General features: G+C 34.7%; 2 protein-coding genes across 4 annotated transcripts; one reads left to right on the top strand and one right to left on the bottom strand.

Moving 5' to 3' along the window:
- Positions 1–395: 395 nt before the first annotated feature.
- Positions 396–4,717, top strand: LOC128682962 (uncharacterized). 2 transcript variants are annotated; one of them, XM_053768051.1, is made up of 7 exons: positions 396–635; positions 1,109–1,270; positions 1,725–1,905; positions 2,408–2,659; positions 2,951–3,025; positions 4,138–4,253; positions 4,381–4,717. In XM_053768051.1, exons 1-7 carry the CDS (start codon positions 468–470, stop codon positions 4,642–4,644), a joined length of 1,218 nt encoding a protein of 405 aa, XP_053624026.1. In that variant the 5' UTR covers positions 396–467; the 3' UTR covers positions 4,645–4,717. The 2 variants fall into 2 exon arrangements, with proteins under 2 accessions (XP_053624026.1, XP_053624027.1); XM_053768052.1 differs by having other exon boundaries at positions 540–657.
- A 505-nt stretch (positions 4,718–5,222) lies between these two features.
- Positions 5,223–17,584, bottom strand: LOC128683257 (V-type proton ATPase 116 kDa subunit a 1-like). Of its 2 annotated transcripts, none has more exons than XM_053768681.2 (15): positions 17,351–17,584; positions 16,777–16,953; positions 16,216–16,382; positions 15,295–15,469; positions 14,678–14,854; positions 13,629–13,838; positions 12,861–13,011; positions 12,063–12,224; positions 11,480–11,691; positions 10,305–10,414; positions 9,610–9,734; positions 8,766–9,013; positions 7,911–8,118; positions 5,901–6,087; positions 5,223–5,477 (listed from the first exon to the last, which is right to left on the bottom strand). In XM_053768681.2, exons 1-15 carry the CDS (start codon positions 17,465–17,467, stop codon positions 5,357–5,359), a joined length of 2,547 nt encoding a protein of 848 aa, XP_053624656.1. In that variant the 5' UTR covers positions 17,468–17,584; the 3' UTR covers positions 5,223–5,356. The 2 variants fall into 2 exon arrangements, with proteins under 2 accessions (XP_053624656.1, XP_053624657.1); XM_053768682.1 differs by having other exon boundaries at positions 5,365–5,472.
- Positions 17,585–17,804: the final 220 nt, after the last annotated feature.

Below are 17,804 nucleotides of genomic sequence, written 5' to 3'. Positions count from 1 at the left end.
TTTAATATAATCAGAACCTTTGCCCTATTCTATTTCTGTGAATGCAGTGGGCAGGGGAGAGAGGCAATATATTTTCATCATTATTTATTGCGCAGGATTAGATCTACAAATAATCCTGGGGTGCACGCACGATGCACCGCAAAATTAGTTTTCTGTTTTTTTTCTTATACCAATAATTTTTTAAGTACTATGTAATGTATATGGCAAACACGCGAAATGTATATACATTTCGCGTGTTTGCCATATACATTACATGCCAGGCAAAACACTTTAAGAACACCATAGTAATTATATAGTAAAAATAATATTAACGTGGCGGAGGTTTTAATCAAACTTTTTAAAATTTCGATTGAAAAATAAAGTGACACTTATTGTAATTGTCAATAATATTTTGAAATCGTAAACGCAAGGGTCCAATGTTTTTAACTATATAAATAAAAATATACAGTTACAAATAAAAACTCAAGATGCCCTTTAAAAAAATAATGAGGGGAGTGCCGTCGACCCTGCTGGCAGCTGAAGGGCTGATGTACCATGACTGGGAAGCCATGACCCCGTGCCAAAGGGCTTGTACGTCTCGCCTGGGCGTCACCATACAACAGGAACAAGAGGCTTACCTGCTGGCACACCCTGAAGTTAGCTAACACTCGTTATAGGGTATTTTTTTACCATTCGGGTATTGCAAAAATTAGTAGTAATGTAAAATAGATTCTGTAATCAAAATTGAACTGTAAGCAAACACGGTAAAATATGTCGAAGGTTCGTTCCTGAGGTTCGATTGCAATGCAGCTGAAGAAAATTAGTGTGATTGGGATCCGATCTAAAAAGAAACTTTAATGAAAAGATAAAACTTCGTGTCAAAGTTGGCAGTAGCGAGCGAACGATACAAACTTTAGATAATAAAAAAATCCGTCTGGGTTTCCTCGTTTCAAAAGCAACCAACTTCCATGCTACATAACTTGTTTTATTTAAATATCTGTAGTAAAACTAATTATAAACTCGTCACCGTGCTTATCCGCCACTTAGAAGTCCCGAGTTCATTACCGTTTTATTAAGTTTTACTATACGTGACTCAAATAGATAACGACATTCTTTTTTATCATTTTAGGTACGAGCTATGTTAGAAATATTGATATCGAAAACGGCACTTAGCAATAAAAGAAAAGATATTTTGAAAGAAGTAGCAGAGCATTTTACGAGACCTGATACAGAACTTGACGCAGAAATAAGGGAAAGACTAAATATTCCGCCAAAGGTGCCCTATACATCGGTAAAACAAAATTAATTATACTTAACAAAAATACTAATCCTGTTAGTCATAAAAAAGTTTCGTCACTTTACAATATTTTCCATTATATTGGCAAAAGAAGACGTAACATACCTTAGCTTAAAGTATGTTTTAACTTTTTATGAATTGAAACACCGTTAGATAACATTTTGTTACCTACAAAATGTTATCTAACGGTGTTTCTATAGGAGAGACGTTTATCCCAATTTTCCCGTTAAATTCTTGTTCTACAGATTTATATACCTAGATATATTAACTATTTATTGTACCATTTACAATCAATCTAAATAAATTTTGAAACTAAGAGCCATATTTTCAGTACTCTTTTTGGTGGTGCCTTTATTAGTAGAGCACCATAGACAGGTTATTGAGAATGTAGCCTTATAAATGAATCATAATTTATTGCCCGAAAATTTAACAAATGAATTGTTTTCAGCAATGTAAAACGCCGTTCAAATACAAGGACTTAGACCTAGAAACAGATTTGAAGAGGATAATTCTGAAACACTACCCTCCTCCACCGTGGAAAGTGCCTACACCATCCATATCCACTCCCGACACTGCATCGTCTTCATTCATATCCATCATTACATCGGACACCACGCTCCCTACGCCAGGTGAAATTCCAACGCATATTATATCATATATCTGACCGCTGTATGTCGGTAAAACATGTCACGCCTGCTTTTAAAATGAAATTTTATTATTTATCAACCAGTACCAACTTGACTGCTTCTAATGTCAGCAGCACCGTGAGATTGAACGATAACGATATCTTCCCAATAACTTTGGGATCGGTTAGTTTAAAAATAAAACTAAAAAAAACATATGATAAAAGTAAGAGGTACAACAACTACTCGCGTATTAATAGCTATAAATACCACTATATATAATATTCCTATGATCTCATCCAAGTTTATTCATAAAATTTCAAAATTTTGGTTAAAAGTCCACCTATTTATATGATACGAACAATTTTAAAATTAACGTAACGTAACGCTATCAATAAAATGCTGTTCTCATAGTTACGTCAATCATTTATTTCATCTCACTGAACCAGAGCTTTGGTTAGTACCTTCGCTACTGCAAGACAATTTTTGCAATCACTACTACTTTCAGAGCCAATACCTACTCCGGAGCCGACGCTGTCTGAGACATTCTTTGGACTAATTTCGAACACCGTGGACAAAGCAATCTTCCTCCACGTCGATGATTACGCTCTGCGGTATGACACGGCTTACGTCGAGCTGAAACGAGCTGTAGAAGAAGCCATGGAAGTACCTGTCGCTGAGATTAAAGAAGACATTGCAGAGTTATATTACAATGCCTATAAGCTTTTTGAACTTGATATATTGGAGAAGGAAAGGATTGGTACATACGCACTTACCTGTATTTTATTTAAATTTCTTTTAATATTCTTTTATTTCTATCTAATCTGACCGTGGACCAAAAATATAGATAAACATGTTCCATCTCATCTTATTAGATTATCATAATAGACATATCATAATATTCAGCCCAAAAGAATCGAAGTGATTGGAAACGCTATGTACCGCGGATTTTTGCTGATATAAAGTAACTTTTTACTTTTACTGTGTAGATAAATCATGAATTAAATGATAATGAATGTGTATAAATACTCACAAGAATTTAATATTTCAGCTGCTGAAATTGCTTGGGATAAAAGAATGAGAAAGAAATTGAAGAGAACACTTAGAAGACAGAAGAATTTCAAAGGTTATTTCCATTTACTCATGTCAATACAATAAGTAAAAGACCTATTAACTATTCTTAAACATCCCGTAGAAATGAGCAATATAGATAGATATATAGCAATATTTCTTCGTGAAGTACTCGTCACTGGAACTCCCAAGAATTGCCCCTAGTTCTGTCAGCAAAACTAACAACAGAACTAACTGCTAATAGACGTGTTGTAATATATTGGATGTTTATGTAACCTAAGAAAAGTGAGTGAAGAGTTACAGTATATGGGATTGTTGAGTCCCCTAATCTGTAGTTATACTTAAAAATACACATTAAACCGTATCCCATAAATCTATAACTTTGGAGCTAATTTAATTTGTCCATATATTTATTTTTATTTTATATAACTTTTTATTTAATTATACCTATAGGTCCCACTGCTGAACAAAATAAATATAAAACCCTAAAAGATTTACTATTTCAATGTTTTATCTTCATAAATTGCAATCATGTCGATTGATATTGTCCTTTTTACGCAGTAAATAGTATTTATTATTGCATCTACCACATGAATTATGTCTATGATACCTATGAATCCGATTGTCACAAAAATGTCTAGTTGCATAGTCTATTAGTACAAAAGGTAAACAATTATAACACAACTACTTCGAAACAAAAGCAGAGCCTACGTCCACAACCTTCATATAATCGTACTACAGCACAAATTGTACTTCATTGCTCGAACATGAACAATGGTTGACCAGTCAACATCATCGATGACAAAAGGTATATTAGCAAAGCCTGTTTGTGTTTTGTGTCCATCGGACCCACGATACAAGCTTAGTACTTAATGCCCACACAGTACTAAGTTCGTATAGTGCTAAAAATATGAGCACTTAGATTACGCTCAAAAAAATGTTTTCTAGTGCCTGCTCTTACCTTATAGAACCTATAAGGTGTCACTTTCTAGTCCGTCTATGCGTTCATCTGTCGAGAACCATTTTCTCAAGATATATATGTATTTTACGGTCTATTGTAGGTATGAAAAAAAAACCTTTTAAAAATTTTCCAAGTCTGTTAACTTAGAATGAGAAAGTACTAGACCATTCTATTCTAGTCTCCACATAATTAGTTATATGCTCCAGGTTATGAAACCCCTCCGACGCCAAAGAGCGAGATATCATCCCATGAGAGCTACAAGAAGCCGCCTCAGCCTCCGTGCATCTGTCATCCGCAATTTCACTACAACAGATATCCCAAGGTAAAATTTAAAGCTGTGGAGGTGGCATGAAGCGAATTTATTTCCATAACGCCCCGTATACATACAGACGCGATTTATATTATTACATATTATACAATTGTTTCAAATATTGTCTATTCGGCCACAGGATCGCTTTGGAATTTACATGCCTAGAACTGAAGTGTACAGGGACCACAACATAACAGTGACTCCGGCAATTTCTATAGAAAGTATTGATGAAGCAGCCAATCAACAGCCAGAAGACGCGAAATCTACAGCAAGCAACAAGTCAAAGGTTTCGACCAAAAGCGGCAAGCCTGCCAATCAACAACCGGATGATACGAAGTCCATAGTGAGCAACAAGTCCAAGGTTTCAACCAAAAGCGGCAAAAAAGCAACAATTGCAGATTAGCTAATGTTTTCATCAAGTTAATAACGGAACATAATGACAAAAAGATATTAAACGTTTGGTTTTACATTTTTTATATTGTGTTCTTATTTTGTCTTAGCACGTAGAAATCACGTTACGGAAGGGTAGAAAAGTGTAAATATTATAGTGCCAATTGATCTGTAAATGATCATCTTCAAGTATGATGGTTGCGTTTCATACAAATTCAAAGACGTCGACCGAAAGATCCGAGCGATGATGATGAAAGTGACAAAACGTGCAGTCCTCGTTGACGTCGTCCATCCCCTCGTTGGAACCCTGACAACTTCATATGATTTTATACACGTAGTAGCAACAAAATGCAAAAAAAAAACAGTAACTTCGTAACATATAACAAATAGGTTATTCCTTTATCCTTAAATTGGTCAATTTCCTCTACCACGTCTGCCTGTTCGCGATAAACTCTAAAGTACTCCACGAATCTTCATGAGTTTCAACAATTGGAAGAATTTCCTGAGGTAGGTTTGGATTTATAATGTATTGTTTTTACCCGCGACGCTAGTTGATATAAAATACAGTACAATTTATCGAATATTAAATGTTTTATTAAAACTAATACGTAAACTACATTACAAACAAATCGATTAAGAATATAAATACCTAGCAACAATTAGTAAATAACTTTTAACGAAACGTTTTAACGAAACGAAAAAAATAATCTAAATTATTCAATGTTCTAATGGAGCTTTTTGCAAACAGCATCCATTTTATCATCACTTTCATTAAAGATGTTGGCAAAAGAGAACGGAGTAAACATCCAACCACCACCAGAATAAAACTTGCTCATGAATTCTACCCTGAAACAAAGTACAGACATCAGCCACGCCCTAAAATAGGACCTCCTTATCCTCCTATAGATGTATGAAGCGACTAAATGCTTAAGCTATAGCTTTAACAAAGGAGAGGCAAAAATAGCATTCCCAAAGAGGATTGACATCAGGCAGGCGACGGGTAGTAACAGTTTTAAGCATATTCGGCAGTTTAAACTCATACACACACAACACTAACAGTACAAAGCAAAATCTTCAAAATTGTATGGTTTCGAATGCGAACCCAGGGCTGTTTAAGCTGAAAGGTCACATTTAGCTGTTTGGCAGGCATCAATAAAATAAAAATAGGTACTGAGTTTAAAAATATATAATATGCCGCCAAAGTATTTTCGTGCCATTAGTATTATAATGATAATAAATCTTTACTATATTTACAAACCAACTACTTACCAATGTAGTCGAAGAGTATGAAGAAATGCAGACATTCCTTCCATTACGACGAGAATTGACACGGTAAAACCCGCCCATACAGCAAATATAGCGAAGAGTAGTATTGCACCAACAAATTCCCCATGTTTCAGGCATGATCTTATACCGATATCTCTCAAAATCATATCCCACAGCATTTCTGACAGTTCTGTAAATGAAATACATACATGGCGAGAACAATAAATAAAGTGCTTGATCATTAACAATTTTTAAATGCATTTTTTAAGTTTCGTTGGTGAATTTTAATAATAAATACATATGAATTGTAAATCAAAGTCTATTCTCGATAAAGTCAAAAATGATTGCACGGATTTTCGTGCGGTTTTCATCAATAGATAGTGTGATTTCTGGAAGGAAGTTCTCATTATCACTTATTAAGTGTATAATTATGTTTTAGACCGAACAAAGCCAACCCAACCGTTAGTTATATGTAAATATAGTTATATGTAAATGTACATATGTATGTATACTTGTTTATCATTCGAAATAGGTACAGGCTCACGCCTAGTTCGATGATGGGTGGTGATGGATGGTCCGCCCGACGCGATAAACTTTTGTTTTATGTTTTTTCTATTGTACCAAGAAACTGTAAATAATTACTTTTTATTAAAAATATATTACGATAACACTGCTGAACAAATTCAAAAAGGTCCACCGAAATAAGACATATTACGCAAATTTCAGCAGATGGTGCTACTGGTACAACTAGGATACACAAACATTGCCAATGGAGGCAAAAAGCGCCAATTAACAATATTGTTGCAGATTTACGACCAAAAACACCTACGCAATCGTGATGTGAGTTTAAAGGAAAAAGGAAGGATTTAATGAATTACTGAATAGGCTTTCAGAACACAAGTGTTAAATACAAGACGAATTTGCTAAATGATTCAAGTCCATTGCAAAACACAATACCTTTATTATAATTATTGAACACTATTGATATCACATCGCACTATTTGTGGAATTGGGATATGTATATTATTGTCGACCACCACTTCTTCAGTATAATCAATTAACTACTTCCACCCAAAAACTATTCAAATTAAAAATATAAACAAAAAACCGTGTGAAGGATTAACTTCTCATGACGACACATATTTGATATTTAGTTTCACATTTAGCAGCTCTTTATCGCCTTTGTTTGAGTAGGTACACTTTTAAGAGTTCAGTTTTAGACCATGAGAAAACTGAAGAGCGGTTAAGTGGTCCTGAAAATAACTCACTATTTTAGGTTATGTTTTGCATTATTTGGTCAACTGTGGTGATAAACTGACAAAAACTTGATTTTGACTGAAGATCTTACCTGCATGAGCTTTTTTTTCGACTGTATACTGGCTCGAAAATTTTACAGCGTGAGGCGGTTTCCCATACTTTACGAAGTTTTTTATCTTTTGGAAAACAATTTTTCCCAATATTGGGAACCTGAACTATTGGGAATTTTGTTTTATTTTTTTTTCATTGTTGTATATTTTCACAATGGAATGCTTACATAATTAAAGGAATAATAAAGCACTCTAAAATAAACGTTTAATCGACTTAGCAAAAGCGGCAAAGCTTTTGTTTACCTTACTCAGTACTGCACTCTGGCGGGATAAATGCGCAGTAATACTCCCTATTGTATAATGACAATCAAATAAAAGATAAACAGACAGATAAGCAAACATATCCTGAAATGTGGTTGTGAACTAAATTATTTGAAATAAATTAATAATAAGGAGCAAATTTTAGATTTGAGTCATGTAAAGCTTTAAATTGTTGAGCAAATTTGAATTATGAAAGTTGCACCGGCGACTCCGCCACCGATGCAACTTTCATAATACGTATTGCCATTTCAGGTAAGAGAAGTTTACAATACATATAATAATAGTATTTACAGAAATCATAATTGTTAAGTAAAAAACACACGAGACGTGACGAGACGAGAGTAAGAGAAATATAGCAACATAAAAACTTAAGTTTCTCGCTTACGCGCGTGGGCCAAGGAGAGTGCCCAAAGCCGCAGATACGAAGCAGTGTGGGACACGGTGCTCAGGGTGTACTCGATGGTATGAATGGATTGACGAATCATAACATCTCCAAAGTCGAAATCTGACTTTTTTTTGATATTTTTATCAATTTCATCTTTCTGTGTACTTCGTCGATAGATTCGAAACTCAGTTGGCTTGTCGGCTAAGTCCTGTACAAAAAATGGCATTAAAATGTATTTGATAGTCAACCCTACCAGTCCTATTACAAATATAAAAAAATCTACTGGACGTATTGTTATGAAATTTGGTAAGTACACGGTTATAATATAACGCGGAATATACTTTTTATCCAGAAATTTTCATTATAAATGAAACACCCATGAATCAGTCGCTTGGCTACCACGGGTCGTTGTAACACGACCCGAAAAGTCCGAAGTATAAAAGATACGCGCGCGCTTAAAATATGTGATAAATACGAAATAACAAAAATATTCAATCTAAAATTTGCTGTCGACAAATCTCATCCACCCTTATCACCTATTTTCAACCTATTCAGTTAGATTTGGATTTAATAGAAGTTTAATTTAATTGGATTTTGATATAATTTTAATTCAGTTAAATTTATTTAAATAAAAATGTAATTATTATTTATTACATTTTTACATTTACATTTTTACTACCGACTACTTGAAATTAATGAAAAGTGAACGAAGACAATATACATCGTGCATCGTGCTGCAAAATGAAAACAAGGTTGTACGGAAAAACTAAAAAAAATACTGACAAGCTTACAATATGGAATGAAGTAGGTCGCAGCATATGTAAAGTAAAACTAGCCTATTTTTATATTACTCACTTCTTGCGTTTCTTTTACTTGCTTAGCAGCTTTCCTTCTCAAATACAGTGGTGCACCAAACAACATAATAGGTACACACAAGATTACAAGAAGTAATAACACCCTGTGCATTATTCTCTGGGTTTCCCCAAACATGTAGAATTCCGTACAACCGGCAGGTAATTTCGGTTCAGTTTGTCCGGCAAGAACTAAGTCTATTATTAGAATAAGAAGTAGCTGGGCACAAGAGGGCGACTTGTTCTGGATAGCTAAAAATGTTTATATGTAATTAATACTGTAATTGTAATGGGGCTACCATTTATACACTAAAGTAGGCTCTTAAGATGGCGCCACTGAGCGCGAGATCCGAAAGAGAATGTCTATCAACCTCGAACTCGGCCATAAAAAAGGGAAAACGCTTAATTATATCATCAAATATTAATGATTTTAGTATATTATTAAAACAATAAAAAGGCACTAGATTTATGAGGTTCTTTTTTGTCTTGGGCATTTTTTTGCAATTAGTTATAATTGCAATGCTCATTGCTTATTATTTTTCTATCTGAAATCAAAATCATTTTAACAAATTGTGGGTTAATATTGTCCTAAACAGCCAAAGTAATATTGGCGATTGACTACTCCAAACTTATGTTTTTTAACTAATCGTAAATAGATATTTACATCACGGACATAAATCAAAGGCATTTGTCGCGTCAGTTTGTTCGCGAACTCAAAAAATACTTTTTCGGATTTCCATGCGGTTTTCATCAATAGAAAGCGAGATTTCAGAAGCTATACCTGAACAAACCAGCAAAGGCCGCTTGTCGTAAATAAACATAGTAGACATATATAATTTAACACTCACTCGATTTAGGTTCATAGTAAAACCATTTAAAATACATTAAGAAGACCAGCCAGAGAAATAGACAAGACAAAATTATAACAGATGGTATGTCTACCAACCATATATGATAATATTTTTTGAAGTACCTGAAACATATAAAACAAAACGTATCAAATAAACTAAACGCCTTTTGTAAGCTTTCAGTGCAAACTTTGAACTACTTAATTTATTCCCGTAAAGGAGTCTATGAACCAATTGTGTCTGGTAAGCTAGCTACCAAGGCTGGTAAGCTGGACCACCTTATATCTATCTAGAGCTGGAAGGAATTGTAACTCCGCCGCCCGCACTGGTTCGGCCACGTCTTGCGTAGACCGGCAATAGGAAATAAATGTCTGGCTATGCCGTTCCCATCTGGCCCATTTCAAGAAATAGTGGCTTGATGTCATCAGGACGCTGCGTGTCAATGGTCTGACAACAAAGAATGCCGACAACTGTGCGAAGTGTATACGAAAAAGTAGGAAAGCGGTCCTTAAGCTCCGACGCTCGACGGCTGTAGAAGGAACCAGGAAAAAACACTAAAATGCGAAAAAGTACATTGTACCTACTTTTTATGTAAGTACAAATTGTAATACTAGAAACCCACAGGAGCGAAGACGCGGTCGCAGCTAATATCTAATAATTGCAATTTACATAAAAAAGAAATTGACATTACTTACACGTTGTTAACAAATGCCAAACTAAGACCAAATAGCATGTGAACCACTCCGAGAATTATAGATAATTTCATTTTGAAGGAATTCTCAACCACGATTTTATTCATTGCTTGCTGTAAAATTATCAGGTTTCAAATAAAATACGAGAACATTTCTCACAAGCTACGATAGCTGTAAACTATGGCCGCAATGTTTTTTGCTATTCCCCAAATTTTTCTGCAATAACTACCTATTTTGCCTTGCGTGTTCTGAAAATTCTATATGTCAGAGTTGTTGTAAGCAAAGTTAATTCAACTTTTGACCTTTAAACTTTTTGATCCTCTATCACAAATCTGACTCGATGACGCAGGGGCGGTATTCGTCACTACTCTGCTCACTTCAGTTGAACATAGTATCCACAACTACACTTACAAATATTGGTTAAACCACAAAAGACACGGCACCTTAGGTAAATCCTTTATGTATCTCAAGTTAATTCTACTTAATAAGTATTCGTCTATTGCGTCCATTATTACGGAAACCTTAACTTAAAAATTTACATAAAAGATCTCCAAGACACCGTTTTCGTATAAATAGGTATCTTGTAAAATCCTGCATATTTCTATTATATATGAATTCTATTACTTTATGTCTGTAGCTCGCTGGACCATGTAATGTTAAACTCTGCATAAGAACGGAACGTGATAATTGTAACCACTATATTCATACAAAATCTTATAATGTGCCCGCACATTATAAGATTGTTCCTGTCAATATTTTCAAAGTGAGAATGTATTGCGTGTCAAAACTTAGCTTTGTCATAGTTATACACAGTGTTGAATAAATATTTCACTTATATTAATATAGTCATATTAACGTAGTATTTTAACATAATATATGAATTACAAGTTGAAGAGGCACTTATGTATGCTTATACCAGAAGACTATAATGATCAAAAACTATCCAAATATTCGAAGATCTCAGAAAAGTATGTCCGACAATGTTTACTTCGCGCTGGACTTGGCAATAATAATGTCTGTAATGTAATAATATATAGATGAAAATAATCTAGATTATACCCTTAAATAATAAAGTAAGTATTCATTGAGACAGTGAGCTAGACGAAACTTATTAGCTACATAGTGTATGCTACGTAATGTATTATTTTTGGGAAAATATATTTTTTAATCTTTAATACCTTCCAAATTGGATCCAACCCGAATAAATAAGCAAATTTTCCCGTAGGATCTGCAGCATTGAGTGTTATATGGTTATTATCTTCAATATCCGCTTTCGTTTTAGTATTTATCCAATATGCGTCCATGAGTCTGAATCCTTTTGAAAATATGTCATTATACAAAAAGCCAGTGATTACTGAAAATATCCCAAGCATCAAAATAACGTAACGCCCTGAAAAATATACATATTGGTTAGACTCTGTTCAAAGTGAAAAACTGAATTCCTTAAGATAGTTTACATCAAGCTGACAAATGGTCATGAAATCACAGGCGAATCTTCATAATGTAAATGAAGTGCAAAACGTGGGCCTCAGGCTTTGGACGTCACAGTTAAGAATATAACAGGAGAACACGCGAGAACAATTGTTTAGAAAATTAACTCCTTATTGATCGAGCGAAGTGAGCGAGGTCTATAATTATACTTGAGCAAAAATACATTTCTTGTGTGTATGTATGTTTGTTGTAATGGTATAACTTTCAACAAACATACATACACACACATGAACTAGTTACAAACATTATAAATTTCGTTAATCCACTTGCCTCCAAATGCGATGTTAAATATTTCATTAGTTGACCTCATGGCTATAATTTTTCTCTCATTCATAATCATCCACATCGCGAATACGATTAAAAGTATGCCATGACCGAGATCTCCAAACATTACAGCGAAGAGAAAGGGAAAAGTTATTATAGTGAAAAGACCTAAAACAAACATAATGTTGAGCAATATTGTGCCCATTTTTGTGTAAAGTGTGAAAAGGCCCTCCTGTCAGCGATCCAACCACGGGACATCAACTCCGTGTCAATGCTTATCACATTTCTGCCGTTCCAAGTGTAAGTGAGTAGTGAGGATGGATGGATCCTCACTCCACAACCACGGGCCACTAAGGCAACGTCGGCACTGTTAACGTAGAACGAAAACTGTTTGGAAAATTGAAGAAGTTTTATTTTTCTTACCGCCATTACAATAATATGGGCAAGGTAAACACCGATTTAGAAAACATGTCCCGAGTCGTTGCGCTCCGTTGTCTCTCACCACGTTGACGTCCGTTGATGGATCAACACAGAATATATTTAAGCCAGTTCGATTAAAAATTAAAACGTGTTCCTTTCAGAGCACCTCGAGCTATTTTACTAACATGATTTATGAATTTAGAGTAATATTTTGTAATTTCATTTCTTGAAATCAAATAAACCTTATCCATAATAATGACTATGGTATCTTCGTCTTGAACTTTTTTCTACTTACAGTAGACACATAGTATGTCAACTCCAAAATAATAACTATGATACACATAGTATAGAGTATGTGTATTGAAAAATTATTAAAATACACACCTGGATTCACCTCTCTGTAAGTAGACTCGCCATACGCATTTATCAAAGCCTGAAACCCATGTGTGAACTTATTTGTTCTATGATAGGTGGGCGGTTTTTCATCTGCATTTGACTTTATCATAAATGATTCCACGGTAGTACCCATTTTTTCCTGAAATATCACAAATCATATGTCTAAAAATCGTTTTTTGCCTTATGTCTCTGATTAGTCACATGTGGAAGACCATGCCAAATGGAGTTTAAAAAATAAGGAAAGCGAACAGTGAGGTCTTTATTCTTTATGGCTGAGGAACCCTAAAAGTTGTCAAATGAAAGATTGAGATATTTCAAAGAGATATACATATCTCTAATGTCTAAGTTTAATATCTATGTATATCAATCTAGATCATCGTAGCTAAAATCAATTCGATCGAGGTTTTTTGTTTGAAATAAACATTTCGGCTGACGTCATTTTCTTTAAATATAAATTCTACGGGGGGAGTGTCCGATAACCTTCAGAAAACATACGAAAAGGCGTGAATTAAGGATAGGTACTCTTCTTACCCATGATTCAGTGTTGGGGTACCTTCAATTTCAATTTTAGTGGATGGAAATAAAACTATAGAATAGATGATCAGTTACGCTGCGAGTGAGAAATGGGGACGCGGATATGAACTGTCAATGAACGAGAATGAAGACAACAATATGACCGTTTGATTTCGAATTCGAAATTAGTCAATACAAATATCGATTTTTGTTTTCCAATAAATCTTTGAACCGGATAAATACCGAGACAAACTTGAGGCATTCGTGTACTTTCGGAACATCGACGTCGGGTACCCAACAACGACCGATGAGACACTTCCTCGTGTCTACATTAAATAAATTCATAGTATGGTAGATCGCCTTTGTTTTCTTTACTCGTATCTTCCAGAGGTGCCATTGTTGAGCCACAGTGAACAACGCTTTGCAGCGCTGATACTTCGTCTTTTTTAAAACCTATAACATTAATTTCTATATTAATAATTACAATCTTATCCGATGCTTAAATTTGTACAAGTGAAGTAGTTCATATAGTTTGAGAATAAAGATAGTAAATGTAATCGATATTTCCTTGTCATAAAATATCAATAACATTGACGACCTCGGTGGCGCAGTGGTAAGGTTCTTGCCACTGAACCGAGAGGTCCCGGGTTCGATCCCCGGTCGGGTCATGATGGAAAATGATCTTTTACTGATTGGCCAGGGTCTTGGATGTTTATCTATATATGTATTTGTTATAAAATATAGTATCGTTGAGTCAGCATCCCATAACACAAGTCTCGAACTTACTTTGGGGCAACCTCAATCTATGTGATTTGTCCTAATATATTTATTTATTTACTTATTTATTTATTTACTATATTTATTATAATAAGGAAATTTGTAGAAAAAAAACAAATCATATTGTTTATAATGATATATGGTATTATTTATGGACGCGGGGCGTCAAGCAGCAAGTCAGCGTCCGTTTGGCAGCCTGCGTCGTAACGCACGCTGCTAAATGGAAACGTACATTGCGTGTTTTGTATACGAGCTTTACTTAAAAGCGAAAACCATCATTGTGCGCCGAAATCGACAAAATCCTACGAACTGTTTGCTATAAAAGGCATCTTGTTCATATTTTCATGTTTCAGGGTTTACAGCATGTTACGTTTCGCAGCTGAATGCACGTTTTCCAATCGAGAAGAATCCATAGTAAGCGATACAACAATCGTGTCTACCAACAATGCCCCAGCGAATAAACGGTAATTTTCCACGGTAAGTGGACAAAACGCCTTAGGCTTTTATTTAAATACCTCTTCCTGATCAGTTAACTTTTGACCTATATCTTGGGTGATCTTCGATCTATCGCCGGCTGTTCTCGGACAAGGGTACAGAGTGGCTCGGAAACCACCGCACACCTTCAGCACTCGCTCGTGTAGCTCTTCTCCTTGGCAAATCACGAGGAACGCCACTTTTCGCTCTTCAAAACCCTTTAAAAAATAAAAATTTTTCCATTATTTCGTATTTTTTATTTCCTTATTCAAATACAAACATAAAGCTTTTATATGTAAACAGTCCAGATGATTTTGGTGGAATTTGGATTACAAATAAAAACATACCTAAATCTTCTAACTTTGTTTTTCGAAAACATTGTCAACATTTATACCAAGGTCATCTGGCAATTGCTTTCTTCGTTATGGCAGAGCATGGGCACACAGACTGATTGCTGGATTCTCGACAATTATGGGTTCTAAGGATAGCTCATGCAATGGCAGAGTAGAAGCGTCTCTTGGCGAGGTAAATTCGAATCTAGCCATGGCAGGAAGGGTAAACAAAGTCAGTTCAGCATTTGAGAAGACGTCCCTCCAATTCTGATCTATGGTCAGTGCTTTATTGTCTGTCTGTGTATACGTGAACTAAACCTACACACCGTAACGTCCTTAAATACTTTGTCTTCTTCGGTCTGCCTGTAGTAAATATTGCCGTGGGAGATGCGCCAGAGCATCATCTGGAAAGTGAAGCCTCTCACGCGTCTCACTACGCCCGTGACGATCATCAGATGCCCAGGTAACACCGTTAAGTCGTTTAATTTATCTGCTTCCGTCCTACAAATAATTGCTTATAAATTATATGCTTAAAAATTCAAACATAATATAAATAAATAAATGTATTAGGACAAATCACTCAGATTGAGCTAGCCCCAAACTAAGTTATATACTTGTGTTATGGGATAGTAACTCAACGATACTATATTTTATAACATATATACATAAACATCCAAGACCCGGGCCAATCAGAAAAAGATAATTTTCCATCATAACCCGACCGGGGATCGAACCTGGGACCTCTCGGTTCAGAGGCAAGCACTTTACCACGGCGCCATCGAGGTCGTCAACATATATCATTCATAAGAAATATCTATATATTACAAAAATAAAGTTTATGAAAAATATTTCTTCTTTCGAAATTCGCGAGTGAGATGTGCCGAATTATTATACAAATAGAACTTTTCAGACACACATGGATATAAAAGCAATAACAACCTGGTAATTTATAAAACATCAAACAATAACTCTAAATTTTTTGTTAAAAGCAAAGACATTAATATAACAGAAGTACATACTCTCTGCCTTACTCTGGTTGGCCATATGAATTATATAAATTAATATGATTGACCAAATTGTTGTTTGTGCTGTATTGGTTTGTATTGGTTATGCCGTAAATTAGATTAAAAATTTCCTTCATATTTATTAAATCGATAGCTATAAAGCGTCCCTCTGGTTTCGTGACCATTGATTCTCCGTGGATGTGGTTCTAAACTACCCTAAACAAAAGTAAAATTTAGACTTACAAAAATTGTTTCGGTAACAAAGCATTTCTTATCTCGGCATCGCCCAACATTGGACCGATGCTGTCCAAAACGTAGTGCATCTCTGACATTTCCGTGTACAATTTCAAAAGACCAGCGTAATTTAAATTTAATTCAGTTATTTCGTCTTCCCATTTTTCAACCAAAGTCTGGAAACAGAATCAACGATGTTATAAATTGTGTTTTAAACAATAAAATCTGTATGTTCATAGCTAGCTCACAGCCACTTTATTCTGAAATAATTACTGCATGGTTGAAACTTGGCAGATATTAACGCAAAAAATCATCAAAGTATGATTCCCACCTGCACCGTATTCTTATATAGGTATACTTTAAAAACCTGGGGTTTGTTATACTAGCGCATTAATATTTTTCAGCTCGGTCAAATGTAAGAGCGCCTCGAGTAATACTAGTGATGAAATCAAAGTCAAATCAAATAATCTTTTTAAGATATAATTAGATTAGATAATTTTGGATCAAAGGTGCGAATCTAATGGTGTAATAAATGGATTACCTCAGACTTGGCACTGAGTAACAAATTACCTCTAAAGGAGCCATTTCATTGGGCTGCAAAGGCCTAGGATCATATCTAAGTCTAGTCACGGGAATGCCGTCCTTTTTCATTTCGTCTTCCAAGAATCGCAGAATACGTTCAATTTCACTACATCGACATATTTCTGATACATAACGCCTGTGAAATGCTTGTACGTTTTCGTTCATCTGAAAATTTAATTTTATCAAGGCATTTACATATCTTCAATTTGTTGGTCATGCTAACACATTTCATTGATGGTGGAAAATTTCGTAACGAGACGCTACAGGTATGTAGGTATACACCTACAGTCAAATTATAATGAAAAGTATTTGTAAAGCTAGGGCATGGAGCAGTGGAGTTCGAACGAGACTGAAACATTCCTGTGTGCTTACAGTGCCACAATGAATCCACCAGTAATTTCTTAACAGGATTGTGAGAACAATAAACATTGTAACCAAAACAACCTGTGACTTTCCCTAATAATCTTGCGAACCACTCCAAAACATCAATTTATACTCATTAAGGAGTAATAATACTCATGAACAAATGATTGGATTGAACAAAATATAATTAGGTACTTACGTCTAGAAATTGAACATATCCTCCATTCCCCAAACACGTAATAATTTCAAAAGCTGCCTCTGGTTGTATATATAAATCGTATAAAGACATGAAGTCACTCCTCAACATATAGCCCATTGTTAATAAATATATTAATACGTTATAGTTAATAATAGAGTTTCTAATGATATCCTAAAAAACCAAGTATATATAGTTTATATAAAACTCAATTAAATTGTATTAGTTCATGTAATACAAATGTCAAAACCAAAACTTTTCTACTATGAAATATATTTTTTAAATCGTCATAATAATATAAATATCTGAGGAGGTTCTTCATTCGTAAATCTTAAAAGACTTTAACAGACTTCCAATCATGGTACTCCGTATTAGTACTTACTAAATCCATGCTTCAATTATATAAGGGAAGTATTTACAATTTTATTACGGTACTTTTTTATGTTTACGTGGATAT

Source organism: Plodia interpunctella, chromosome Z, assembly GCF_027563975.2.
Source record: "Plodia interpunctella isolate USDA-ARS_2022_Savannah chromosome Z, ilPloInte3.2, whole genome shotgun sequence".
NCBI classification, from domain to species: domain Eukaryota; kingdom Metazoa; phylum Arthropoda; class Insecta; order Lepidoptera; family Pyralidae; genus Plodia; species Plodia interpunctella.
Note: the sequence above shows the minus strand (reverse complement) of the source record. Positions and strands in the feature narration are given on the sequence as shown.